The 27,497-nt window shown below is 41.9% G+C and overlaps 1 protein-coding gene across 5 annotated transcripts in view; it reads left to right on the top strand.

Annotated features, from left to right (window-relative positions):
* The window catches only part of LOC110494967 (rho family-interacting cell polarization regulator 1), an 80,536-nt gene that overhangs the window by 5,597 nt on the left and 47,442 nt on the right, over positions 1-27,497 (top strand). For 2 of the 5 annotated variants that reach the window (XM_021570354.2, XM_021570346.2), the window contains exon 1: positions 25,546-25,702. The exons of 1 other annotated variant lie outside the window; for it this stretch is intronic. Coding sequence is in view for 2 of the 4 variants with exons in the window: in XM_021570331.2 (XP_021426006.2) it covers positions 25,684-25,702 (19 nt within the window). In the remaining 2 variants the exon portion in view is untranslated. Of the gene's footprint in view, positions 1-25,542; positions 25,703-27,497 lie in introns of those variants that run through there. 2 more of the 5 variants (XM_021570331.2, XM_021570345.2) reach the window with 2 other exon arrangements.

The raw sequence follows: 27,497 nt of genomic DNA, 5'->3' as shown, positions 1-27,497 counted from the left end.
GGCTGGATCATCTCGGCAAAGGAGAAATGCTCACTAACAGGAATGTATACAACTTTGTACACAACATTTGAGAGAAATATGCTTTTTGTGCACATGTAACATTTCTGAGATTTTTTATTTTATTTCAGCTCATAAAACATGAGACCATACTACATGTTGCGTTTTATATTTTTGTTCAGTGTATGCACTCCAGACCATGTGTTTTGTTTGATTTATTCACAATACATCTCAAACTACAAACTGTCTTCAGCAATACTGTTGTATACACTGGTTATACCCAAACATTAGGAACATATTCCATACCCCGCTTCCTTTTGCCCTCAGAATGGACTCAATTTGTCTGGGCATTTACTCTACAAGTTGTAGAAGGTGTTCCACAGGGATACCAGTGCTTCCCACAGTTGTTTTACGTTAGCTGGATGTGCTTTTGGTGGTGGAACATTCTTGATCTACACGGGAAACTGTTGAGTGTAAAAAAAAAACATAAAAAAAAAACGGCAGTGTTGCAATGCTTTACACAAACCGGTGTGCCTAGCACCTACTACCAAACCCTGTTCAAAGGCACTTAAATGTTGTCATGCCCATTCACCCTCTGAATGGCACACATACACAATCAATGTCTCAACTGTCTTGGGATTAAAAATCCTTCTTTAACCTGTCTCCTCCCCTTAATCTACACCGATTTGAAGTGGATTTAACAAGGGACATCAATAAGGATCATAGCTTTCACCTGGATTCACCTGGTCAGGTGTTCATAATGTTTTCTATACTCGGGGTACACATTTCTTTTGATACTAGGGTCAAGGAGAAACAGAACTGAGATGAATCTTTGATTTTATGATGATTCAATTTTATGCACCTGGTTTCAGACCAGAGCACTTTTTAGGGTTCTTGAATGACCATCCGCGTACATAAAATACACGGCCTGACTGTCAACCTAGTAGGGTACAATTGGCCTCTCCCAGCATGCCCTCTGCTCCTCAACACCAGGGCCCTCGGCAGTTGATGACTTCCTCTGGGTGGCTGTGTTCGGAAGTTGGAATGCCAATTAAATGTCCCCTTTCTCTCTCTCTCACATGCACATCACACATGCACCCAAACTCACCCGCAGGGTAATTGCTTGTGTACACAGTCATATCTACCACTTAAAAAAATAATTATGGATGCAATTAGTGTTTGGCTCTTGTTGAGTGTTGTTGGTTCACTGTCAATCATTACTTGACAATACTAATCTCTTTATCATTTCATTGGCACAAACCCTCAAGAGACTCTGCTACATTGGGAGAACAATGAATGCTCTAATCAGAACAACTTAGAAGCCACAGAGTGCAGGGTAGACCAGCCCAGTCTACTTCAGAACACTGTGCTACGAGGCAGCCGAACTCACAGAGAAAAGAAGAGACCACAGTGTAGTTGTCAAGCTCCTTGAGCTTTTTCAAGCTGCAGGATTTACAGTTATGTGGTGGTGATTAGAGGTTGACCGATTCTGATTTTTCAACGCCGATACCGATTATTGGAGGACCAAAAAAATCCGCTACAGATTAATCGGCCTATTTATTTTATTTATTTATATTTTTAAAACTTGTAATTTTTTTTAATTTTAATTTATTTATTTGATTATTTTTGAATTATTTTTATTGTAATAATGACAATTACAGCAATACTGAATGAACACTTATTTTAACTTAATATAATACATCAATAAAATCAATTTAGCGTCAAATAAATAATGAAACATGTTCAATTTGGTTTAAATAATGCAAAAACAAAGTGTTGGAGAAGAAAGTAAAAGTGCAATATGTGCCATGTAAGAAAGCTAATGTTTAAGTTCCTTGCTCAGAACATGAGAACATATGAAAGCTGGAGGTTCCTTTTAACATGAGTCTTCAATATTCCCAGGTAAGAAGTTGTAGTTATTATAGGACTATTTCTCTCTATACGATTTGTATTTCATATACTTTTGACTACCTCTTTGAAAGTGATGCAGAAAGTTACAATTGGTGGAATCATGCCATATTTAGACTAGATAGTGTTCGAAAAGGTTGGAATGTGAAGCAATGAAATGGGGCATCAGTCTACTCGGTGACACCCACAGAACACATGTGAAGTGTTTAGGCAAATATTAGCGTTGTAGCTCTTATTGTGGGACTGTGACTGTGAATTTTTATTTATTTTTTATTTCACCTTTATTTAACCAGGTAGGCCAGTTGAGAACAAGTTCTCATTTGCAACTGCAACCTGGCCAAGATGAAGCAAATCAGTGCGACAAAAACATCAGCGTTACACATGGGATAAACAAACGTACAGTCAATAACACAATAGAAAAATCTGTTTACATTGTGTGCAAATGAAGTAAGGAGGTAAGGCATTAAATAGTCCATAGTGGCGAAATAATTACAGTTTAGCAATTAACACTGGAGTGATAGATGTGCAGATGATGATGTGCATGTAGAGATACTGGTGTGCAAAAGAGCAGAAAAACAAATCTGGGGATGAGGTAGGTAGTTGGTTGGATGGGCTGTGTACTGTACAGTTGCAGCGATCAGTAAGCAGCTCTGATAGCTGATGCTTAAAGTTAGTGAGATATAAGTCTCCAACGTCAGTGATTTAAAAAAAAAATGTTGTAGTTCATTCCAGTCATTGGCAGCAGAGAACTGGAAGGACAGGCGGCCAAAGTAGGTGTTGGCTTTGGGGATGACCAGTGAAATATACCTGCTGGAGTGCGTGCTACAGGTGGGTGTTTCTATGGTGACCAGTGAGCTGAGATAAGGCGGAGCTTTACCTGGCAAAGACTTAGATGACCTGGAGCCAGTGGGTTTGGCGACGAATATGAAGCGAGGACCAGCCAACGAGAGCATACCGGTTGCAGTGGTGGGTAGTATATAGGGCTTTGGTGACAAAACGGATGGCACTGTGATAGACTGCATCCAATTTGCTCAGTAGAGTGTTGGAGGCTATTTTTTAAATGAGCTCGCCGAAGTCATTGATCGGTAGGATAGTCAGTTTTACGAGGGTATGTTTTGTCAGCATGAGTGAAGGAGGCTTTGTTGTGAAATATTTAATTTTGGATTGGAGATGCTTAATGAGTCTGGAAGGAGAGTTTCCAGTCTAGCCAGACACCTAGGTATTTATAGTTGTCCACATATTCTAAGTCAGAACCGTCCAGAGTAGTGGATGCTAGTCGGGCGGGCGGGTGCGGGCATCGATCGGTTGAAGAGCATGCTTTTCGTTTTACTAGCATTTAAGAGCAGTTGGAGGCCACGGAAGGAGTGTTGTATGGAAAATAACATCCCTAGTTAGCCTATTGTGTGTATTGAAATTCATATTGCACTGTACAGCTTTACCTAACACCCTCACTACACTGCTCGCGTTGTGTGCTTTGCAAAGTAAATTTAGAAATCTATATTATTCAATTATTGTACCCACACTGCTCGCTCGCGTCAACGTTGCCAAGCGCTAAAATAGAAGTAATTTCTATTTGTGACGCAGATTGCACTGCAAGTCCTGCCTCTCCCATCTCCTCAGCAGATACCCACATGCCATCTCCTCATTGGTTATACCCACGTGGGGGATTGAAAGATGAACTGTGTTTTGGTCGTCGTGGTAATACTGAAAGTTTAGATGCCAATCACCATATACAGTGGGGAGAACCAGTATTTGATACACTGTTGATTTTGCAGGTTTTCCTACTTACAAAGCATGTAGAGGTCTGTAATTTGTATCATAGGTACACTTCAACTGTGAGAGACGGAATCTAAAACAAATCCAGAAAATCACATTGTATGATTTTTAAGTAATTCATTTGCATTTTATTGGTCAAGAATTTGCAAATTCATAAAAAAATCCTACAATGTGATTTTCTGGGGTTTTTTTTCTTCTCATTTTGTCTGTCATAGTTGATGTGTACCTATGATGATACATTTACAGGCCTCATCTTTTTAAGTGGGAGAACTTGCACAATTGGTGGCTGACTAAATATTTTTTTGCCCCACTGTACCTTAAAAGTAAAGAGCCTCAGGATCTCGTCACGAGATGGATAAAATGCAATTGTGTTCGTTGTCTGTAGCTTATGCCTGCACATACCATAACCCCACCACCACCATGGGGCACTCTGTTCACAACGTTGATATTAGCAAACCACTCACCCACACAAAGCCATACACGTGGTCTACAGTTGTGAGGCCGGGTTGGATGTGCTGGCAAATTCTCTAAATTTATGTTGGGAGGTGGCTTGTGGTAGAGTGCTGAACATTAAATTCTCTGGCAACAGCTCTGGTGGGCATTCTTGCAGTCAGCATGCCAATTGCACGCTCCCACAACTTGGGACATCTGTGGCATTGTGTTGTGTGACAAACTTGCACATTTTAGTGGCTTTTTATTTTCCCTAACACAAGGGGCACCTGTGTAATGATTGTGCTGTTTAATCAGCTTCTTGATATGCCACACCTGGATTATCTTGGCAAAGGAGAAATGCTCACGAACAGGGATGTAAACAAATTTCTCCTCAATTTTAGAAGTAAGCTTTTTGTGCGTATGGAGAATTGCTGGGATCTTTAATTTCAGCTCATGACACATGGGACCAACACTTTACATGTTGCGTTCATATTTTTAATCCGTGTATATTAGAGCAATATCTAAAACAACACACTGCATATATGATGCGATTCAGCTGGACGCAAGTGGTAGAAATGCAAAACGTTTCCATTTTATTTTTCAGGTAAACGTTGCTCTCAAGATATTTGGGACTACAAAAAAATAAATTGATCCAGAATGAATTATGATTTCAGTGAAGTTCTATATACTGAGTCCATTTAGGAAGTAAAACACAGTAAATGAGTTATTTTGAGTAGTTGGAACTGACTCGGAATCACAGCTCCTTAAAGCACGCACCGTGGGGGCCAATGACAGGCTACGTAATATGGCTTAACCACAAGGTATCTCGTTGATGAGTATCATTAGGTGTGTAGTGATTGGTGTGTGATTCAGCAGTCGCTATTTCTGCAGTGTCTTTCTCCAGTGTTTTTAATTACTGTGTGGTTACGACATGCTATTATAGAGCAGCAGTACTGAGTTGGTGACTCACTCTCTGACCGGGCACAGCTATTATGCAGGCATAAACCACAAGCAAAATATCGAAGGAAAATAATATATACATTACATTACATACATACTGACAGATGCATGAAATGCTTTGTACACCCATGGTTTTGCTGCCCATATAAAGGCTACACGTGTTCCTGTAAAAATGCTAATGCAAAAACAAGTACAACAGAACAAGCGTAAGCTTATAAACTCAGTACACTTGCAGCTGTCTGTTCTTTGATGCCTATGTGTTAGTGATAAGCACATTTGGGGTTTCAGGTATAATCAAATATAGAGGGTTTAGACTTCAGAAATGAAAAGGACATGCCAGAGATTCCCAAAGATGAAATGGTACCCACACAGGTACCTCTGGCAATGCAGTCCTTGCCAATCACAGACATGCCTGTTGTTACCACAGCCTCCTTTTTTTTTGTCACTCTCTCTTTACCTATTTCTGATTCAGAGGGGTTGGGTTAAATGCCTAAAACACAATTCTGTTGAATGCATTCAGTTGTGCATCTGACTACGTATCCAATTTCCCTTTCCCTCTCTATTCCTCTAACGGACTCCCTCTGTCTTCCCTGTACCTGTGTGGATGCTCTTGGCTTTGACTGGGCTGTTAGGGCAAAACAGAAACCTGCCTGCATGTCTTGGCAAGTTCTCTGTGTCGCAGCAGGCACGGTTGTGTAATCAGTTTAGTCTCTGTGCAGCGAATGGCCTGGCTGTTGAATGGAGAGAGATGTTCGTAAAGTCAGCTTTGCGTCTGACTCTGAAATTGTAAGTCAGGCAGCGCCTCACTGACTGAAATACCCACTTGCTGCCGTAATGTTTCTCCGCTGTGTTTCTACCACAGGGACAACAGTGTCTTGTGATCCTGTTGCAATATTGTGAACCTTGTGTCAGTGATCCATTGCAAATGGCGTGTGTTTCTTCCTGAGGGCTTTTTGTACCTTTTCTGTTTCTTCCTCTCTCATAGCAATTAGGTTGATAATGGTCGCACTTCTGGGCGAAACTACTTGATGTATAACTTGCTTATGACATGGCTCAAGTGATTTTTTTTTTCTGGGGAGGAAGACTTAACTGAAAATTTAATGTGTAAAAATACAAACAGTGTCACTGCAATAAGTTCACCATTTGTAGTGAAATCTGTTTTGGTGGTCTGCAAGGTCGCTGTCCTTTACAGGTCCTGTGAACTGCACTTGAGTGTTGTTTAGATCTAAGGCTTGTGACTCTTGTTCAAAATCTTGTGCGTGGGTGGGCTCACACTGACACAACCTCATGTTTTGTTTATTATTTTTTTAAATGTAACCTTTATTTAACTAGGCAAGTCAGTTAAGAACAAACTATTATTTACAATGACGGCCTGCCCCGGCCAAACCCAGACGACGCTGGGCCAATTGTGCGCAGCCCTATGGGACTCACAATCAAATCAAACTGTATTCATCACATGCGCCGAATACAAGTGTAGACTTTACCATGAAATGTTTACTTACAAGCCCTTAACCAACAATTCGGTGTATATATACACTGCTCAAAAAAATAAAGGGAACACTAAAATAACACATCCTAGATCTGAATGAATGAAATATTCTTATTAAATACTTTTTTCTTTACATAGTTGAATGTGCTGACAACAAAATCATACAAAAATTATCAATGGAAATCAAATTTATCAACCCCCATGGAGGTCTGGATTTGGAGTCTCACTCAAAATTTAAAGTGGAAAACCACACTACAGGCTGATCCAACTTTGATGTAATGTCCTTAAAACAAGTCAAAATGAGGCTCAGTAGTGTGTGTGTGTGTGTGTGGCCTCCACGTGCCTGTATGACCTCCCTACAACGCCTGGGCATGCTCCTGATGAGGTGGCGGATGGTCTCCTGAGGGATCTCCTCCCAGACCTGGACTAATGTCCCAGATGTGCTCAATTGGATTCAGGTCTGGGGAATGGGCGGGCCAGTCCATAGCATCAATGCCTTCCTCTTGCAGGAACTGCTGACACACTCCAGCCACATGAGGTCTAGCATTGTCTTGCGGAGGTAGCGGTCCTGCTGCTGGGTTGTTGCCCTCCTACGGCCTCCAAGTCTCCTGATGTACTGGCCTGTCTCCTGGTAGCACCTCCACACTCTGGACACTACGCTGACAGACACAGCAAACCTTCTTGCCACAGCTCGCATTGATGTGCCATCCTGGATGAACTGCACTACCTGAGCCACTTGTGTGGGTTGTAGACTCCGTCTCATGCTACCACTAGAGTGAAAGCACCGCCAGCATTCAAAAGTGACCAAAACATCAGCCAGGAAGCATAGGAACTGAGAAGTGGTCTGTGGTCACCTCCTGCAGAACCACTCCTTTATTGGGGTGTCTTGCTAATTGCCTATAATTTCCACCTGTTGTCTATTCCATTTGCACAACAGCATGTGACATTTATTGTCAATCAGTGTTGCTTTCTAAGTGGACAGTTTGATTTCACAGAAGTGTGATTGGCTTGGAGTTACATAAAGTGTTCCCTTTATTTTTTTGAGCAGTGTAGTTCAGAAAATATTTACTAAATAAACTAATTTAAAAAGTAACACAATAATAATCGCAGGAGGTACCGGTACCGAGCCAGTCTGCAGGGGTACAGGTAATTTGGCCTAGAGGTCGACCATTTATGATTTTTTTTCAACTCCGATACCGATTTATTGGAGGACCAAAAAAGCCGATACCGATTAATCGGACCATTTTGTGTGTGTGTGTGTGTGTGTGTGTGTGTGTTAATGACAATTACAACAATACTGAATTAACACTTATTTTAACTTAATATAATGTATCAATAAAATCAATTTAGCCTCAAATAAATAATGAAACATGTTCAATTTGGTTTTAAATAATGCAAAAACAAAGTGTTGGAGAAGAAAGTAAAAGTGCAATATGTGCCATGTAAGAAAGCTAACGTTTAAGTTCCTTGCTTAGAACATGAGAACAAGCTGGAGGTTCCTTTTAACGAGTCTTCAATATTCCCAGGTAAGAAGTTTTAGGTTATAGTTAGTTATTATAGGACTATTTCCCTCTATACCATTTGTATTTCATTAACCTTTGACTATTGGATGTTCTTATAGGCACTTTAGTATTGCCAGTGTAAGAGTATAACTTCCGTCCCTCTCCTCGCTCCTCACTGGGCTCGAACCAGGAACACAATGACAACAGCCACCCTCGAAGCAGCGTTACCCATGCAGAGCAAGGGGAACAACCACTCCAAGTCTCAGAGCGAGTGACGTTTGAAACTCTATTAGCGCGCACCCCGCTAACTAGCTAGCCATTTCACATCGGTTACACCAGCCTCATCTCGGGAGTTGATAGGCTTGAAGTCATAAACAGCGCAATGCTTGACGCACAACGAATAGCTGCTGGCAAAATGCACAAAAGTGCTGTTTGAATGAATGCTTACTAGCCTGCTGCTGCCTACCACCGCTCAGTCAGATACTTGTATGCTTGTATGCTCAGTCAGATTATATGCAATGCAGGACACGCTAGATAAATTAGTAATATCATCAACCATGTGTAGTTAACTAGTGATTATGATTGATTGTTTTTTATAAGATAAATTTAATGCTAGCTAGCAACTTACCTTGGCTTACTGCATTCGCGTAACAGGCAGTCTCCTCGTGGAGTGCAACGAGAGGCAGATGGTTATAGCATTGGACTAGTTAACTGTAAGGTTGCAAGATTGGGTCCCCCGAGCTGACAAGGTGAAAAGGTGTAGTTCTGCCCCTGAACGAGGCAGTTAACCCACCGTTCCTAGGCCGTAATTGAAAATAAGAATGTGTTCTTAACTGACTTGCCTAGTGGTGTAAAGAGGTGTAAAAAAATAAATATTGGCCAAATCGGTGTCCAAAAATGGAATGGGTGAAGTGACCGCATAGATGATTAACAGCAGCAGTGTACAAAACAAATGGCCATTTGATTAATTGTTCAGCAGTCTTATGTCTTGGGGGTAGAAAGTGTTAAGGAGCCTTTTGGTACTAGACTTGACGTTTCGGTACCGCTTGCTGTCCAGTGGCCATTTGATTAATTGTTCAGCAGTCTTATGTCTTGGGGGTAGAAAGTGTTAAGGAGCCTTTTGGTACTAGACTTGACGTTTCGGTACCGCTTGCCGTGCAGTAGCAGAGAGAACAGTCACTTGGGTGACTGGAGTCGCTTGACGATTTTATGGGCTTTCCTCTGACACCGCCTAGTATATAGGTCCTAGATGGCAGGAAGCTTGGCCCCACTTGACGTTTCGGTACCGCTTGCCGTGCAGTAGCAGAGAGAACAGTCACTTGGGTGACTGGAGTCGCTTGACGATTTTATGGGCTTTCCTCTGACACCGCCTAGTATATAGGTCCTGGATGGCAGGAAGCTTGGCCCCATCACATCACTATATACTAGGCGGTGTCAGAGGAAAGCCCATAAAACCGTACGCACTACCCTCTCACGGCCGGATGTGACACAGCCTGGATTCGAACCAGGGACTCCTCTTGCACTGAGATGCGATGCCTTAGACCGCTGCGCCATTCGAGAGCCCAATGTGACACACTGAATGACTCGGGACAAGAAATCACTGCTGTCATGTGGTAAAGACACTGGGGAAACATTGAGCATGTACTTGGAAGCCAGAAGAAAGACGGACGTCATCGCTACAATGTGCCTAGACCACAGAGCTACAAAACCATAACACACATGGATATGGTTACTATCTGTACTGAATGTATACAATGGAGGACTATCCCAGTGCTTGGTTATCAGCTGTAGTAACCCTGTTGTTCTCTGGCAGTACAGACAGCACTGTGGACAAGGCCCTCTGCAGGAGACGAGACTCCCCGTCAGATGTTTATCAGATTTTGCTCAATGGCTGTTGATGTCCTGGTTCAAAACAGGAAGTTAACATTTCTGTTAGACGTTATCTTTTCAGAGCTCCTGTCATGGCCGTAAGACCCAAATTAAATCAACCTATTTATGGAGTAGTTAAGGAAGTTCGGAAATTAGACTAGTTCATTTCTCGCTCACATTTGCTTGTAGAGATCTTATGTCATGGTAATTTGAGCCTCACTTCAACATGTTCACTAAATGTTTAAAGTATGAAGGCATATAGAAGTCTGTAATATGACCACCCATAAGGCTATCCAGGGTTTGACCAGATCATTGATTTAGTTAATTAATTCCCTAAAACATGAACAGCTATGTCTTTCTTTTTTACAGTTTTTTTCCCCCATTTCTTTTTTTTTAAAAAACCTTTTATTTAATTAGGCAAGTCAGTTAAGAACCAATTCTTATTTACAATGACGGCCTACTGCGGCCAAACCCGGACAACACTGGGCCAATTGAGCACCGCCCTATGGGACTCCCAATTATGCTCTGATGTATTGTGTTTTCCTTAACCTCTATCCCAATTATTGCGCTACACACACTGTTTTGGAGTAATAAGGTCAGTATTTCAGGTCACTTGTCGGGGTCAAAAAATTAAGGGATATTATGCTGCGTTCATAACCCAGTGGGAAAGTGGTAATTACTAGTTGTGAAGTCGTAAATACCAGTTGGATGCATTCACGTGCTTTGAACTCACTGACTGGCAAATGGCCAAGAAGCTGCGTCAACAATAAACTAAAAGTACAGCTATCATGTTTGTAAACAAATTATAGTGTACAAAAACCATAATTGCTTTTTATAAATGTTTTGTTGCATTAAATTCCCGAAAATGCTGTTATCAAGGTAATTTCCTTAGTAGGTGATGCCAGAGGGCTGTGTGTGAAAGAAGTCGGAGCTCAGGGATGATAAAGTTTCCCAGGGGAAATTACTAGTTGGAGGGGTGTTCAATTGAATTTTTCTCAGTCATATGTGGTAAATACCATCTTCCCACTTGGTTATGAACTCCGCATTAGGCTACAGCATTCTGCATTGTTGTTGGAACTTCACTGTCATCACAGTCATAAGGCAAATTTCCTCCAACTCTGCTGCCATGTTTTAGCTATATAATTTTAGATTCAAAATGTTGCTGCTGAAAGTGTGAATTTACTGGTGCAGAAATGCCATCACCCTCCACCAGAACCTTCTGGCCTAAACCTTTACTAAAGTAATGCGTAGTGATGTACAGGCTTATTTGCATGGATCAAAGCCTAAGGCATGACAACCCTATATGATCAAATATTGTAACAAAGTGTTTAGTTAGTAACAGTATACATGTCTCTGTCCTGGGATTTGCAGATAGGCAGTGATTTAAAAAAAAAAAATAAAAAAATCAATTTTGAAATTTCCAACATGTCAACATTTAAAATAGTAAAGAGTTGAAGAAGAGAACGTAAATGGGTATGAAATGAGAGAATGCTGTGTTGATGTACTTAGTAATTGGCCAATGAGTTTCTCTTGGTTCTGTGTCTCCAAGCTGCACGTAGAGTAGCAGGACTGTAGTGCTACAGCATCTAGTGACACATAAGCCTCTTAGTGGCCAGCTGGGGATTAAACAGGAAGTCTTGGGTTCAGGGGGGTCCAGGTCCCTTGCTGTGCTGCTCTACCACGGTCACTAGATGATGGAACTAACCACAGGGTTAAACTTTACATTCTACAGTCCCACTGGTCCCGTACAGTTCAATCCCCCTTTCATGGACATTTCTGTCGATATGTGAGGCCAGTAATTTCAGCTATCAGCCTAATTTAGAAGTGATGAAGACCTGTGGCGAGTGCCGTCAGATGTTAAAGCAACTAACAGGACCTGGAATTTAGTTGAGTGAGCTTATACAAATAAGACACTTATGTCTTTGGATTTGGGTGGATTTTGTTGTTGGGCCATGAAATGCTTACACAGTGATCCCAACTTAGCTCAGCAGTAACAGTGGGGAAGATGCCCTAATATGGAGTGATTTTAGTGGCAACATTAATTTATATTTGAATTCCATTTTGAATTTGGATTGAATTTGGATTTTCTAATGCAAAAATGGAATAATTGAATTCATAAATAGAACTTGTATTCATGATTTGAAACAGAATTGAATTGCATTCAGTTTGAAAATGTAATTCCAATTTAAGTGAAAAATTTGAAATTCAATATTTATATATTCAGTTTCCATATGACGGATATTTCATTCATTGTCTAGTCTATCAAAGTTTCATATATTCAACTTCTCAGATGCATTCAGATTTTGTTTTCAAATTCAGTTCTCTAAATTCAGATTCAAAACCAGAGACGACATCCTGGTACTTTGCCAGCCAGGAAAGGTAGAAGCGAACAGAATCAAACGCTCTCTGTGGTAAATGGAAGCCTCTAGTGGTTTCTGAACCTAATGTGGCATGTTGAATTGATCCTTCCTATGAATTTAGCTCTAGCGTTTGAACCGGTTTTGCCTATAAGCTACTATGACCCCATTCCTGAAAGCTAAGACTCTCTGGAACATGGATGTGCCTTCTGTTCCCCTCTGATTACAGGCCACGCATGACACGTTAGCAGAGTGTCACAAATTGCAAATTGGCCCCCATAAGAATATAGTTGAATAACCCCATCATAGCCCTTCTAAGGATAGCCTTTCCACTTCCTATTTAATCTTGCTCTTGTGACTGACTGGGTTCGATCCAGGTCTCCTGCAAGTCACAATACTGTGTTAGCCCACTTAGCTAAGGCCTACAATTGTGATTTGATTATAGGATAAGTTCATGTAAAGGACAACATGCTACTTGCTTAAAGGAAAACTCCACTCAAACTATCTTTTTGTTACTTTTTTTATATTAGTCCACTGTTGAAACCGTTCCAAAATGTTTTGCATGTCATCAATCAAGTTATCAAGATCTGATTTTCAAAAGGCAAAATGTCACATGCATTTTGCATCGTCATGATGATGTGGCAAGTGACACAGTCACAAACGAGTCCTGTGAAGCTGAGTTTAAATGTCTTTGGCTAAGGTGTATGTAAACTTCAGACTTCAACTGTATGTATACACCTCGGAAGTTTACATACACCTTAGCCAAATACATTTGAACAAAGTGTTTCACAATTCCTGATATTTAATTCCCTGTTTTAGGTCAGTTAGGATCACCACTTTATTTTAAGAATGTGAAATGTCAGAATAATAGTTGAGAAAATGATTTATTTCAGCTTTTCTTTCATCACATTCCCAGTGGGAATGTCTCCCTCAATCTGTGCAATGGCTACTGCTATAGGTTTCAGGCTACTTACTACTCTCTTCCAAAATACATCATCCAGGAGGATCCTCTTAATGGGGCTGTCCATATCGGCAGACTATGATATGGCCATTTCTTGGAGAGACTCCTTCCCCTCCAGGAGACTGTCAAAGATGACGACAACACCACCCCAACAGGTGTTGCTGGGCAGCTTCAATGTGGTGCTCTTATTCTTCTCTTTGCTTGGTGAGGTAGATTGCTGCTGTAACTTGATGACCCTTCACATACCTAACCATTTCCTTGGCTCTCTTGTAGAGTGTATCTATTGTTTTCAGTGCCAGGATGTCCTTGAGGAGCAGATTCAATGCATGAGCAGCACAGCCAATGGGTGTAATGTGGGGGTAGGACTCCTCCACTGTAGACCAAGCAACCTTCATGTTCGCAGCATTGTCTGTTACCGGTGCAAATACCTTCTGTGGTCCAAGGTCATAAATGACTGCCTTCAGCTCATTTGCAATGTAGAGACCGGTGTGGCTGTTGTCCCTTGTGTCTGTGCTCTTGTAGAATACTGGTTGAGGGGTGGAGATGTAGTTAATTATTCCTTGCCCACAAACATTCGACCACCATCAGAGGATTGCAATGTTCTGCTTTCTCTGATTTGCTTGACCTTCACTTGAACTCTGCATCCAGCAAATGAGTAGATAAAGCATGTCTGGTTGAAGGGTTGTATGCTGGGTAAAGAACATTCAGAAATCTCTTCCAATACACATTGCCTGTGAGCATCAGAGGTGAACCATTTGCATACACAGCTCGAGCAAGACATTCATCAGCATTTGTCGGACTACATTCCTCCACTGAGTAAAAAAATAAACTTCTGATTCCAGGAGGACGATGAGCTGTTGCTATCAATAAGATGTCGGAGTCATCATTTTCACCTTGAATAGAAGTAGAGGGACTTTTGTTGCTTGTTGGCACAGTATTTGCAAATGTACACAGCTTTTCCTTCTACTTGAGCTGCAGTGTAATGTCTCCACACATCAGATAGTGCCCGTGGCATTTTACTGTAAAGATTAGGAAAACATTTAGTAAAAATAAATACATACAAATCCATTTACAGATAAATAGTTAAGCAGTTAGATTAAACAATTCCTTTGTAAGATAGATGTTTAAACATGTATGGAAACAGGTGAATTAACACTCCAGTTAGCAGGCTCAAGCAAGCTAAAACTCATCTGATAGCAAAACCTAACTAGCAAAAATAGTTAACAAGTTAGAAATTATTTAAACTCACTTTGCTGTAGGCTACAATTTACTAGTTAACAAACATTTTTTTGTTATAAAATATATTCACCCCACCTGGTATTGTAATCAAATTTTACCAGAAAGCATGTTAGTCCTTGGCTCAGACAGTTTAGTAGTGTGGGCTCAATAGCATCTCATTAGTGTGCAAGATCTTGAGAATCAACTGTACTGCACATGTGATGGAAGAATGCACTGTGCATGCAGAGGGTTGCAATTCCATTGAATTGAGAATAGTTTAACCAAAATATGCCACAAGACCTAGAATTGCCTCATGTGTTCCCCACAAAAAAAAGGTTCACTGTTAGCTTATAACTTTAAAAAAATGAATTTAAACAAATTTACCGAAATTAACTTCCCATGGAAAATTTCCGGAAATGTCTCAGTTTGACCCTTTGCAACCCTAAGTTAATTTTTCCTTTAACGCAGTCCAGGTCAAGACCTCTAGTGGGGTCGCCGAATCGGTGCAAATGCTACAGCCAAATTCATGGGAAGAAAGGAAATTCATTATGCCACGTTGTCTTCAGAAATCTCCAGAAGCTTTGGATTACCGAAGAACATCTCTTTCTACTCTATCTCTCATACTACCCCTATACATACAGTGCCTTGCGAAAGTATTCGGCCCCCTTGAACTTTGCGACCTTTTGCCACATTTCAGGCTTCAAACATAAATATATAAAACTGTATTTTTTTGTGAAGAATCAACAACAAGTGGGACACAATCATGAAGTGGAACGACATTTATTGGATATTTCAAACTTTTTTAACAAATCAAAAACTGAAAAATTGGGCGTGCAAAATTATTCAGCCCCCTTAAGTTAATACTTTGTAGCGCCACCTTTTGCTGCGATTACAGCTGTAAGTCGCTTGGGGTATGTCTCTCTCAGTTTTGCACATCGAGAGACTGACATTTCTTCCCATTCCTCCTTGCAAAACAGCTCGAGCTCAGTTAGGTTGGATGGAGAGCATTTGTGAACAGCAGTTTTCAGTTCTTTCCACAGATTCTCGATTGGATTCAGATCTGGACTTTGACTTGGCCATTCTAACACCTGGATATGTTTATTTTTGAACCATTCCATTGTAGATTTTGCTTTATGTTTTAGATCATTGTCTTGTTGGAAGAAAAATCTCCGTCCCAGTCTCAGGTCTTTTGCAGACTCCATCAGGTTTTCTTCCAGAATGGTCCTGTATTTGGCTCCATCCATCTTCCCATCAATTTTAACCATCTTCCCTGTCCCTGCTGAAGAAAAGCAGGCCCAAACCATGATGCTGCCACCACCATGTTTGACAGTGGGGATGGTGTGTTCAGGGTGATGAGCTGTGTTGCTTTTACGCCAAACATAACGTTTTGCATTGTTGCCAAAAAGTTCAATTTTGGTTTCATCTGACCAGAGCAACTTCTTCCACATGTTTGGTGGGTCTCCCAGGTGGCTTGTTGCAAACTTTAAACAACACTTTTTATGGATATCTTTAAGAAATGGCTTTCTTCTTGCCACTCTTCCATAAAGGCCAGATTTGTGCAATATACGACTGATTGTTGTCCTATGGACAGAGTCTCCCACCTCAGCTGTAGATCTCTGCAGTTCATCCAGAGTGATCATGGGCCTCTTGGCTGCATCTCTGATCAGTCTTCTCCTTGTATGAGCTGAAAGTTTAGAGGGACGGCCAGGTCTTGGTAGATTTGCAGTGGTCTGATACTCCTTCCATTTCAATATTATCGCTTGCACAGTGCTCCTTGGGATGTTTAAAGCTTGGGAAATATTTTTGTATCCAAATCCGGCTTTAAACTTCCTCACAACAGTATCTCGGACCTGCCTGGTGTGTTCCTTGTTCTTCATGATGCTCTCTGCGCTTTTAACGGACCTCTGAGACTATCACAGTGCAGGTGCATTTATACGGAGACTTGATTACACACAGGTGGATTGTATTTATCATCATTAGTCATTTAGGTCAACATTGGATCATTCAGAGATCCTCACTGAACTTCTGGAGAGAGTTTGCTGCACTGAAAGTAAAGGGGCTGAATAATTTTGCACGCCCAATTTTTCAGTTTTTGATTTGTTAAAAAAGTTTGAAATATCCAATAAATGTCGTTCCACTTCATGATTGTGTTCCACTTGTTGTTAATTCTTCACAAAAAAATACAGTTTTATATCTTTATGTTTGAAGCCTGAAATGTGGCAAAAGGTCGCAAAGTTCAAGGGGGCCGAATACTTTCGCAAGGCACTGTATACACATTAAAATACAAAAACACAGTCATGGGAAGCACAAATAAAACGTCACATCACCCAGAAAAATGTACATCCCTCCACAAATAAGTCCCCAATCATGACTTTAAATTGCCCAGATGGTACCAGACCATCCAGATTAAATATAATTCAATATCCTAATACAAATTCAAAGTTATGGAATTCAAATACAATTTCTGTTAGCACTGCAATCACTCCATAAGCTCTGCACATGAAATGATTACAATTGCAAAGCACGGTAACCCTTTGCCACTCAGTAACTTTTAAAAGGGTCTAAATTAGAGCAGTATTTGTTGGCCCCACTCTCCTGCTCAGTCTTGGTGCAGGCATCGGGGAAACAAGGGCCTGTTGGCAGATCGTTAATCAGTGACTTTAATGGCCTCATTAAGAGAGGAGATCAGTTGAATGGCTGGATCCTAAATCTCAAAGCGAGAGATACTGTATCTTCAACAAAATATTACATTTGTTTGTGTATTTAGCTACATACCATAAATGCATAGGATGACTTGTGTTCAAGCCACGGTTGGAGAAATGGAATTTGCAACTCCTCAGCCAGCAGCCCTACAATAGCTGGTGTGTATATATATAAATGGATGAACCCATCAATGATGTCACACCATTCATTTCTATGTGAAGACTCAATGGCACATTTGAGTCAAGGAAGTAGATTTTTAGCAACTAAGATGACGTCATGGTGGAGATTGTCAAGATATAACATGCACAGTTTGAGCTAGTCCAGGAAGTGACATTGCAGGCTAGCTCAGTGCTGCTCCCTCTCATTGACGGTCTTAAGTTGAAGCCCAAACGGGGTAATGCAGGCTGCCGGTAGCAGGCTGCCGGTAGCAACTACAGTGCATTCAGAAAGTATTCAGAACCCTTAACTATTTCCACATTTTGTTATCACATTTACTTAACTACTCAGTACTTTGTTGAAGCACCTTTGGCAGCGATTACATCCTTGAGTCTTCTTGGGTATGATGCTTCATACTTGGCACACCTGTATTTGGGGAGTTTCTCCCATTCTTCTCTGCAGATCCTCTCAAGCTCTGTCAGGTTGGATGGGGAGCGTCGCTGCACAGCTATTTTCAAATCTCTCCAGAGACGTTCAACCGGGGTTCAAGTCCGGGCTCTGGCTGGGCCACTCAAAGACATTCAGAGACTTGTCCTGAAGCCACTCCTACATTGTCTTGGCTGTGTGTGTAGGGTCGTAGTACTGTCAGAAGGTGAACCTTCACATCAGACTGAGAACCTACTCCAGAGCTCAGAGGACTTCATCAAGGATCTCTCTGTACTTTGCACCATTCATCTGTCACTCGATCCTGACTAGTCTCCCAGACCCTGCTGCTGAAAACATTCACACAGCATGATGCTGCCACCACCATGCTTCACCGTAGGGATGGTGCCAGGTTTCCTGCAGATGTGAAGCTTGGCATTTAGGCCAAAGAGTTCATCATCTTTGTTTCATCAGACCAAAGAATCTTCATGTGCCTTTTGTCAAACTCCAAGCTGGCTGTCATGTGCCTTTTACGGAGGAGGGGCCCACGTCTGGACACTCTACCATAAAGGTCTGATTGGTGGAGTGCTGCAGAGATGGTTCTCTTTCTGGAAGGTTCTGCCATCTCCACAGAGGAACTCTGGAGCTCTTTCAGATGGACCATCATATTCTTGGTCACCTCCCTGACACAAGGCCCTTCTCCCCCGATTGCACAGGCGGCCAGCGGCCACTGTCAACTGTGAGACCTTAATGATTAATGGAAACAGGATGAACTGGAGCTCAATTTCGAGTCTCATAGCAACGCCTCTGAATACTATAAACAAGGTATTTCTGTTTTTTATTTTTAATACATTTGCAAACATTTTATTAACCTGTTTTTGCTTTGTCATTATAGGGTAGTGTGTGTAGATGAGGACTTGTTTTATTTAATCTATTTTAGAATATGGCTGTGACGTAACAAAATGTGGAAAAATGGAAGGGGTCTGAATTCATTGTCCGGCTGCACTGAAATATAAAATATCCTTAACTTCTGTGTGTGTGTGTGTGTGTGTGTGTGTGTGTGTGTGTGTGTGTGTGTGTGATTTAAAAAAAAAATATATCTATATATAAATTGGTTCAAGAGCATACATCTGGTGTAATATAAGCAAGTGTTGGTACCATGATTGTCTTAGAAAAAAACTAATATTTACACAAAGATTGTACATGAAGATTGCCGTTTTCCCATTGACTATAATGGAGACCCTTCTTTGTGAAAACAGCAGCCTGCAGTACCCCGGTCGGCCTTGAACTTCATGGTTCAATGAGAGGGGGAAGTCATTCTCCACTGAGCCCTACATACTTGCTAGCTTACTGCTGAAGAAAAGCTGGGTTGGGCCTGGTCAGGGTATGGTCATCTTGGATGACTATTGCACTTTCAGTGTTTACCTCAGTTGACTCTGGGTAAGTAGAAAAAGCACTTCATTGCCAAAATCTTGCGCTGTCCCTTTAAGATCAGAGTGACAAGTGATGCAAATGAGAGCCACGAGTGCACAGCCACTGCTTGCTCCTCATCTCTCTACAGTGCAGTGGCACGCATCGTTTCTATTTGGTGTCAACATAATTACAGTTTTGTGCATTTAGGAGTAGAATATGTGGACTGGATCGGGACACAGAATGACAGACAGTAGAATGTCCTCTGGGCTGTGCAGGGCAACTCCACATATGAAGTCTTATACATGTAGATTTAGCTGTGTCTATCAAATTCCTTGCCACCTGCTCAAACAGCACAGTTTTAATAGGTAAACCTCATTTTGGACTTAAAAATCAGAGGGTGAGTGGAAAACAAACACACCTGCTGTATTTGAGACAAAGGGCTAGTGGCACGTTAATAATGGAAAGAATGTGTTCTCTGCACTGTGGGGTGGTTTTGGGGAATAGAGTGCTTGGTGTTGAGTGAGGCTATGGGGAAGTGGGGGCGGGTCTACCTTGGCTTGAACGGCACCAAGGTGCAACAGCAGGGAAGTACTGATTTTTGCCGTAATGATTAATTGTAGACCAAATAAATCCAGACGGTTAGGTAAATCCCCTTCAGATATGCTCCCAGATCCAGGTGTCAGGGCTTTTTGTGATTACCTTGTGTAGCTATCGCTATCTCTTCCTGCTTTGTGATAGGCAATGATACAGTAGCAGGCGGTGTCACTCCAATCATCTGCCATTATGGCTGTCACAAAAGTGTATGCATCTTTAATGTTAAACCTAAACCTAATGTTTGAAGTTTCAGAGAGCGTTTCAGGCCTTTCTCTGGTCAAGACAGAACCCCAAGCTGATCTAGGACTGCGCAAAGAAGACTTTGTATGAGATGAGAGCAGTGAAGGAAATTGACATTCCGTACTTCGTGGTGAAACCTGCGAAGGTGGTACAAGAGAGAAACTGTGATAAGAAGGAATGCACTCTTTACTGTGCATGTGCACGACTACTGTATGTGTTCTCTTTCGTTCTCGCTCCTCTCTGTGCGAGGCACAGGTGCAGTGACTGTGTAGCTCTGAAGAGTAGTTTTCCCAGTTTGGTGGGGACAGCTGCCTCCCAGGAGATAAGAGCTCAACTGAGAACTAAATCCCCAGCCCACTTCTCACTCTGGGCGGCCGCTCCTTTCCCGATTTCCCCCTGCTTATCCTCCATCACACTATCAGCACTCTGAGGTCAAGGGGTACTGAGCCCCTTTTCACACCTCCCTTTCACAAAGTAGGCTACTCTATACTAGTCTCCCATGGAATGCTGCAGGTACAATGAACAGCAGGCATCATCCACTAGATTTTGCCATGGGCCGATTTCTTCTTGAGATGATCTTTTTTACAGTATTTGGTCTTTTGACCAATCAGATAAGATCTGATGTATAAAGATATTTTCACATTGGCTCTTTTTCAGTGCTGGTCAAAAGAAGAATCAGTGAAAAAAAGATTGGCGGCTGCGACAGTCTGCGTTTAGACTGGCAGCCCAATTCTGATATTTTTCACATCGGCTCTGAAAAAGACGTGGTTAACAGACCACATTGATTTAAATCACCTTGACTCCCTTTCTTACTAAGTTCAGCAAAAAAAGAAACCTTCCTTTTTCAGGACCCTGTCTTTCAAAGATAATTCGTAAAAATCCAAATAACTTCACAGATCTTCATTGTAAAGTGTTTAAACACTGTTTCCCATGCTTGTTCAATGAACCATAAACAATTAATGAACATGCACCTGTGGAACGGTCGTTAAGACACTAAGGGCACAGTTATAAAAACTTAGGACACTAAAGAGGCCTTACTACTGACTCTAACACCAAACGGAAGATGTCCAGGGTCCCTGCTCATCTGCGTGAATGTGCATTAGGCATGCTGCAAGGAGGCATGAGGACTGCAGATGTGGACAGGGCAATAAATTGCAATGTCCGTACTGTGAGACACCGAAGACAGCGCTACAGGGAGACAGGACAGACAGCTGATCGTCCTCGCAGTGGCAGACCACGTGTAACACCTGAACAGGATTGGTACACCCGAACATCACACCTGCGGGGCAGGTACAGGATGGCAACAACAACTGCCCGAGTTACACCAGGAACACACAATCCCTCCATCAGTGCTCAGACTGTCTGCAATAGGCTGAGAGAGGCTGGACTGAGGGCTTGTAGTCCTGTTGTCTGGTGAGGACCTGCCTTACATCTCCCCCCAGAAATGTCAGGGAACTTGCAGGTGCCTTGGTCGAAGAGTGTGGTAACATCCCACAGCAAGAACTGGCAAATCTGATGGAGTCCATGAGGAGGAGATGCACTGCAGTACTTAATGCAGCTGGTGGCCACACCAGATACTGACTGTTACCCCCCCCCCCCCCCCCCCCCCTTTATTCAGAGACACATTATTCCATTTATGTTTGTCACATGTCTGTGGAACTTGTTCAGTTTGTCTGTTGTTGAATCTTATGTTCATACAAGTATTTACACATGTTAAGTTTGCTGAAAATAAACACGCTCGTGAGAGGACTTATTTTTTTTGCTGAGTTTCCATTTGACTGGTTCTGACAGACTACTATTTTCCAAAGAAACTGCCCAGCCAATCACTGTCCTAGTTCAATGTCAGCTAGTTCTCCTGTATGTCCGAGTGTGCAAAATGTAATTCTGCTGATGGTTGGTAATGTCTGGACTTGTTAGAATCCCTCAGTGACTGTTGTGGCATGGTTTTTTTTTTATTTTTTTTTTTATTTTTACCTTTATTTAACCAGGCAAGTCAGTTAAGAACAAATTCTTATTTTCAATGACGGCCTGGGAACAGTGGGTTAACTGCCTGTTCAGGGGCAGAACGACAGATTTGTACCTTGTCAGCTCGGGGGTTTGAACTCACAACCTTCCGGTTACTAGTCCAACGCTCTAACCACTAGGCTACCCTGCCGCCCCATTTGGATATATGGGTAAACACCATATATATTGTCTTGTTTACTTGGTTCTTTGTGTGGTTGTGGGTGTGTTTAATGAAAACTGGGTTTGTGTGCATAATATTCACCGATTGTGCACATTTTTCTATTTTGATGTAAACACCTCACCATGTGGGTGATGGAGTGATGCATTTGGATCTGGGGGGATAGGGATGCACAATTAATAGAATTCTGATCGAAATCGCAATATTGACATGTGCAATATCCATATCGCAAGAGTTCCATATCGCATGGAATACTTTAAACAGCCACTCAGCAGCGTATGTAATTCTTCTTTTTTTTAATAGTTACTCAGTTTTTATCTCCTATTGCAGCTGCTTCCCACACTAAGTTTGCATGCTGTTCTGTTAGGTCAAATGCGGTCAACAGATTGTTCCAAACAAGAATAACTCTGCCTTCCACCTCATTTTATATACAGTGGGGCAAAAAAGTATTTAGTCAGCCACCAATTGTGCAAGTTCTCCCACTTAAAAAGATGAGAGGCCTGTAATGTTCATCATAGGTACACTTCAACTATGACAGACAAATGAGAAAAACAAATCCAGAAAATCACATTGTAGGATTTTTAATTTATTTATTTGCAAATTATGGTGGAAAATCAGTATTTGGTCACCTACAAACAAGCAAGATTTCTGGCTCTCACAGACCTGTAACTTCTTCTTTAAGAGGCTCCTCTGTCCTCCACTTGTTACCTGTATTAATGGCACCTGTTTGAACTTGTTATCAGTATAAAAGACACCTGTCCACAAGCTCAAACAGTCACACTCCAAACTCCACTATGGCCAAGACCAAAGAGCTGTCAAAGGACACCAGAAACAAAATTGTAGACCTGCACCAGGCTGGGAAGAGTGAATCTGCAATAGGTAAGCAGCTTGGTTTGAAGAAATCAACTGTGGGAGCAATTATTAGGAAATGGAAGACATACAAGACCACTGATAATCTCCCTCGATCTGGGGCTCCATGCAAGATCTCACCCCGTGGGGTCAAAATGATCACAAGAACGGTGAGCAAAAATCCCAGAACCACACGGTGGGGCCTAGTGAATAACCTGCAGAGAGCTGGGACCAAAGTAACAAAGCCTACCATCAGTAACACACTACGCCGCCAGGGACTCAAATCCTGCAGTGCCAGATGTGTCCCCCTGCTTAAGCCAGTACATATCCAGGCCCGTCTGAAGTTTGCTAGAGAGCATTTGGATGCTCCAGAAGAAGATTGGGAGAATGTCATATGGTCAGATGAAACCAAAATATAACTTTTTGGTAAAAACTCAACTCGTCGTGTTTGGAGGACAAAGAATGCTGAGTTGCATCCAAAGAATACTGTGAAGCATGGGGGTGGAAACATCATGCTTTGGGGCTGTTTTTCTGCAAAGGGACCAGGACGACTGATTCGTGTAAATGAAAGAATGAATGGGGCCATGTATCGTGAGATTTTGAGTGACAACCTCTTTCCATCAGCAAGGGCATTGAAGATGAAACGTGGCTGGGTCTTTCAGCGTGACAATGATCCCAAACACACCGCCCGGGCAACGAAGGAGTGGCTTCGTAAGAAGCATTTCAAGGTCCTGGAGTGGCCTAGCCAGATCTCAACCCCATAGAAAATCTTTGGAGGGAGTTGATAGTCCGTGTTGCCCAGAAACAGCCCCAAAACATCACTGCTCTAGAGGAGATCTGCATGGAGGAATGGGCCAAAATACCAGCAACCGTGTGTGAAAACCTTGTGAAGACTTACAGAAAACGTTTGACCTCTGTCATTGCCAACAAAGGGTATATAACAAAGTATTGAGAAACTTTTGTTATTGACCAAATACTTATTTTCCACCATAATTTGCAAATAAATTCATTAAAAATCATACAATGTGATTTTCTGGATTTTTTTTTCATTTTGTCTGTCATAGTTGAAGTGTACCTATGATGAAAATTACAGGCCTCTCATCTTTTTAAGTGGGAGAACTTGCACAATTGGTGGCTGTCTAAATACTTTTTTGCCCCACTGTATATGCTTTCAACAGTTCAAGTGTTTTGATATATATCGTGAGTTAAATTGCAAATGTATTTGGTTAAAAAAAAAATCACATTGTTTTGCCTATATCGTGCAGCCCTAATGGCTGTCATTAAAATGTAATCTGAGTGAATGCTGAATGTGCAGCAAGAGAGGCTTGGGCTGAAATAATAGCCAAATATGTAGTTTAAAGCTTCCCTCTCTCTGGAAATTTGTAGATAATACAGAGCACTGTGTGTCTCATGTTGAAGACATTAAAACCAGGTCTTTGCCTCCAGGAGAAGGGCAGTGGCCTGAGTTATGGGGGGAAAAGTCCAATGAGAAACGGTATTTCATAAACCAGTCTGTTTTGTATTTGCAGATACCCATCTATTCTCACTCCACTTTCGTCAGACTGTGCTCTGCTGATTTTATAGTCATTGTAGTTTTTGGCATGTTGCAACAGTTGACTAATAACTGTTATTCTGATGGCATACTGCTGACAGTGACTGATGTGCCTTTTAGGTTATTGTTACCATTACTTTCATTCCTCAGCGTAAAGCGCAGCCATATACCTAATCCGGTTAAGAACCTGAACTAGAGCTGTGTCACCTTCAGTGTGATCATAAGCTTGCAGTCAGGTTCTCAAGTTTATTTTGCCTGTCTTGTCTTTAACTAAACACTATTCAAGGTGTGCTGTTGAGAATTAGACTTGGTCATCACACAAGTTACTGATCACACAAGATTTAAGGAGTCTGTCATCTCTGGAATTTTTGTTGGACAACATGCAGTTCCACTTGAAGTATGCAATCTTGTAAGATGGGGGAAGACCAGCTGTGTTTCTGAGGGAGATGTGAGCTTTAATTTCCTATTTGGTGCATCATGCTCTGGGGTGTCTGGGTATTTATTGTAAACCCTTTACAACATCGATAGACAGTCTGGCAGGCCAAGACAAGTAGGGATTTGTCAAGGCTAAATGACTCAAGGCTGATAAGGATCACCTCATTGTGTTCTGTTATCACAGTCTTGAGTTGCGCTTATGAGTCAAGGAAAAATTCTAAGGGCTGAGTTAAGTTTCAAGATGAACACTTTTCTTGGGGTCCCTTTTAGTTGTCAATCTTTTACACAAAGCTATTTGGGGTACTATTTATGGTATATAATTGCAGTCGAGAACACAAATGTATAATTACATGTAATTTATGATTTGGAAACAATGTGCTGGTCTTGCTGGGAGAGGCAGGAAGAGTGTGATGTCAGCCAGGGAAGAATAGAGGAAGCCGGAGGAGGAGAGGGCTGCTGGGAGGGTGACCGCCTTCCCATTTCCTGGCAGCGCCTCTGCTCTGCGCTCCCTTTCTTCTGGGCCAGAGATTAAACTTCAGATGAGTAGATGTTGCTGGATCTCTGTTGCTGGATCGCTGTCTGTGGATCTCTTTACTTGATTAGACCCAAGGAAACCTCTCCTGGTCTGGGTGGTCAACACTGAGAGGAAGCCACAACACTAGCAAAGATGTACAGTGGATATGGAGGTACCCTTTCCCCCTGTTAACCAGCAGGGCTTGTAGACTTGATATAGTTCTATTGTGTTCTAGGGTACAATGGAGTTTTGAAGTGGTGGTATGTTAGTTTTGTCTGTAGTGTTACTCTTGTTTTGGAATGGTGGTGTTGGTAGACTGTAAGTGTGAGGTGATTTTGGTGTAGTTCCTTGTTTTGAAGTATTTCTCACAGTATCAGGCAATGGAGGCATGTTGTAAAAATGTTACCTCGCGCTTAACCCATACCAATTTGTGTATACATATTTTTTTCAGTCTGTTTTACCATTGATTGTGGATGTTTAGTTTTTCTTGCTGTCTCTCTGTTCCCTCACCATCTCTCTCTGTTTAAGGCTGTATTCCTCTTCTCCAGCTTTGCATAGTCCTGTTTGTCAGATCTGAAGTTTGGTCTGCCTGGCACTGCCCTGAAAGCAGGGGGAAGAAACCCCTCTTCCATTCTTGTTCTTCCTGCTAACAACTCTGGCTATACTATCTCAGTCTCAGTCGGTCCCCAGTGTTCTGTAGGTTTGTGGTCGAGGGGGGTGACTGTAGTTGTGTGGTAACTCCCAGGTGGTCTCCCACTGGATGTTTAAATTAATGTGGTTTAATTTGGTCTGTAGGGAGGAAACAAATGGGTCTTTGAAGGTCGTCGGCCCCACAGATCTGTGTTAGGGGGCGTTGAGGTAGACCAGCTTTTTCGAGGGGCAGTGTGTCAACACCTGTGTTCATGCAGTGCTGTGGCTGTCTGTGACTTACTAACATACCCTAGGGTTGGTCCTTCAATATGTGGGTTATGCTTATGATTTGGTCACACTCTGGTCAGGTCCTGTTGTTGTGGAGATTTGAGGAACAGTATTTCAAACCTGTCCCTCATGGCCTGTGTTTTAAACATACCCATGGACTTTGAGACAATGGACAGTGACTAGGGGGCTTGACTGAAATCAGAGCACTGCGATGAGTCTGGTAAACAGTATTAAATTTGAATCATATCTGATCTCTTAATTCAGTGGAGGTGTTAGATAACTGTAGAACAGGAGTGGAGGACTGGTGAGAAGAATTGAGAAGGGGGTGGATGGAGAGGGGCTTTTTTAAGGCTCTGGTTGAGAGAAGGGAAGGAAAGGGACACACGTGTTTTAGGGGCTTTCTCATAGAGAGCGGACACATGACTCCTAGCCGGGGGCCATTAGGATCAGGAACCAACCTGCTGATCATATCCTGGATCTGTCGAGGGAGGGAGCACCAAGCATAAACCCAATAATTTCAATATAAACAGTGACTCATTTAGTTTCCTCATTAGCTTGTTTTGATTTCCTTTTTTTTCTTATTTAAGCTCACCAAAAGGTTGATGGTTAGAGAGATGATGCTTAGCCCTACTGCTTGGAAATTTGATCATTCTTTATTTAGGCAATAAGACCCGTGGGGGTGTGGTATATGGCCAATATACTGCAGCTAAGGGCTGTTCTAATGCACAGCGCGAGTGCTAGGATACAGGCCTTAGCTGTGGTATATTGGTCATGTATCACAAACCCCCAAAGTGCCTTTTTGCTATTATAAAACTGGTTACCAATGTAATTAGAGCAGTAAAAATACATGTTTTGTCATACCCATGGTATACGGTCTGATATACCACAGCTTTCAGCCAGTCAGCATTTCAGGGCTCGAACCATCCAGTCAGTGTGTTATAGGGTTCCAGTTTATTTCCCATAATCCAGAGCTTTAATGGTTATATAAGGTCAGTAAAGGATGTTTATACTGCACGTGGGGTTACTGGGTGACCCAGAAATGTCTACTT

Source organism: Oncorhynchus mykiss, chromosome 2 (assembly GCF_013265735.2).
Source record: "Oncorhynchus mykiss isolate Arlee chromosome 2, USDA_OmykA_1.1, whole genome shotgun sequence".
Taxonomy (NCBI): domain Eukaryota; kingdom Metazoa; phylum Chordata; class Actinopteri; order Salmoniformes; family Salmonidae; genus Oncorhynchus; species Oncorhynchus mykiss.
Note: the sequence above shows the minus strand (reverse complement) of the source record. Positions and strands in the feature narration are given on the sequence as shown.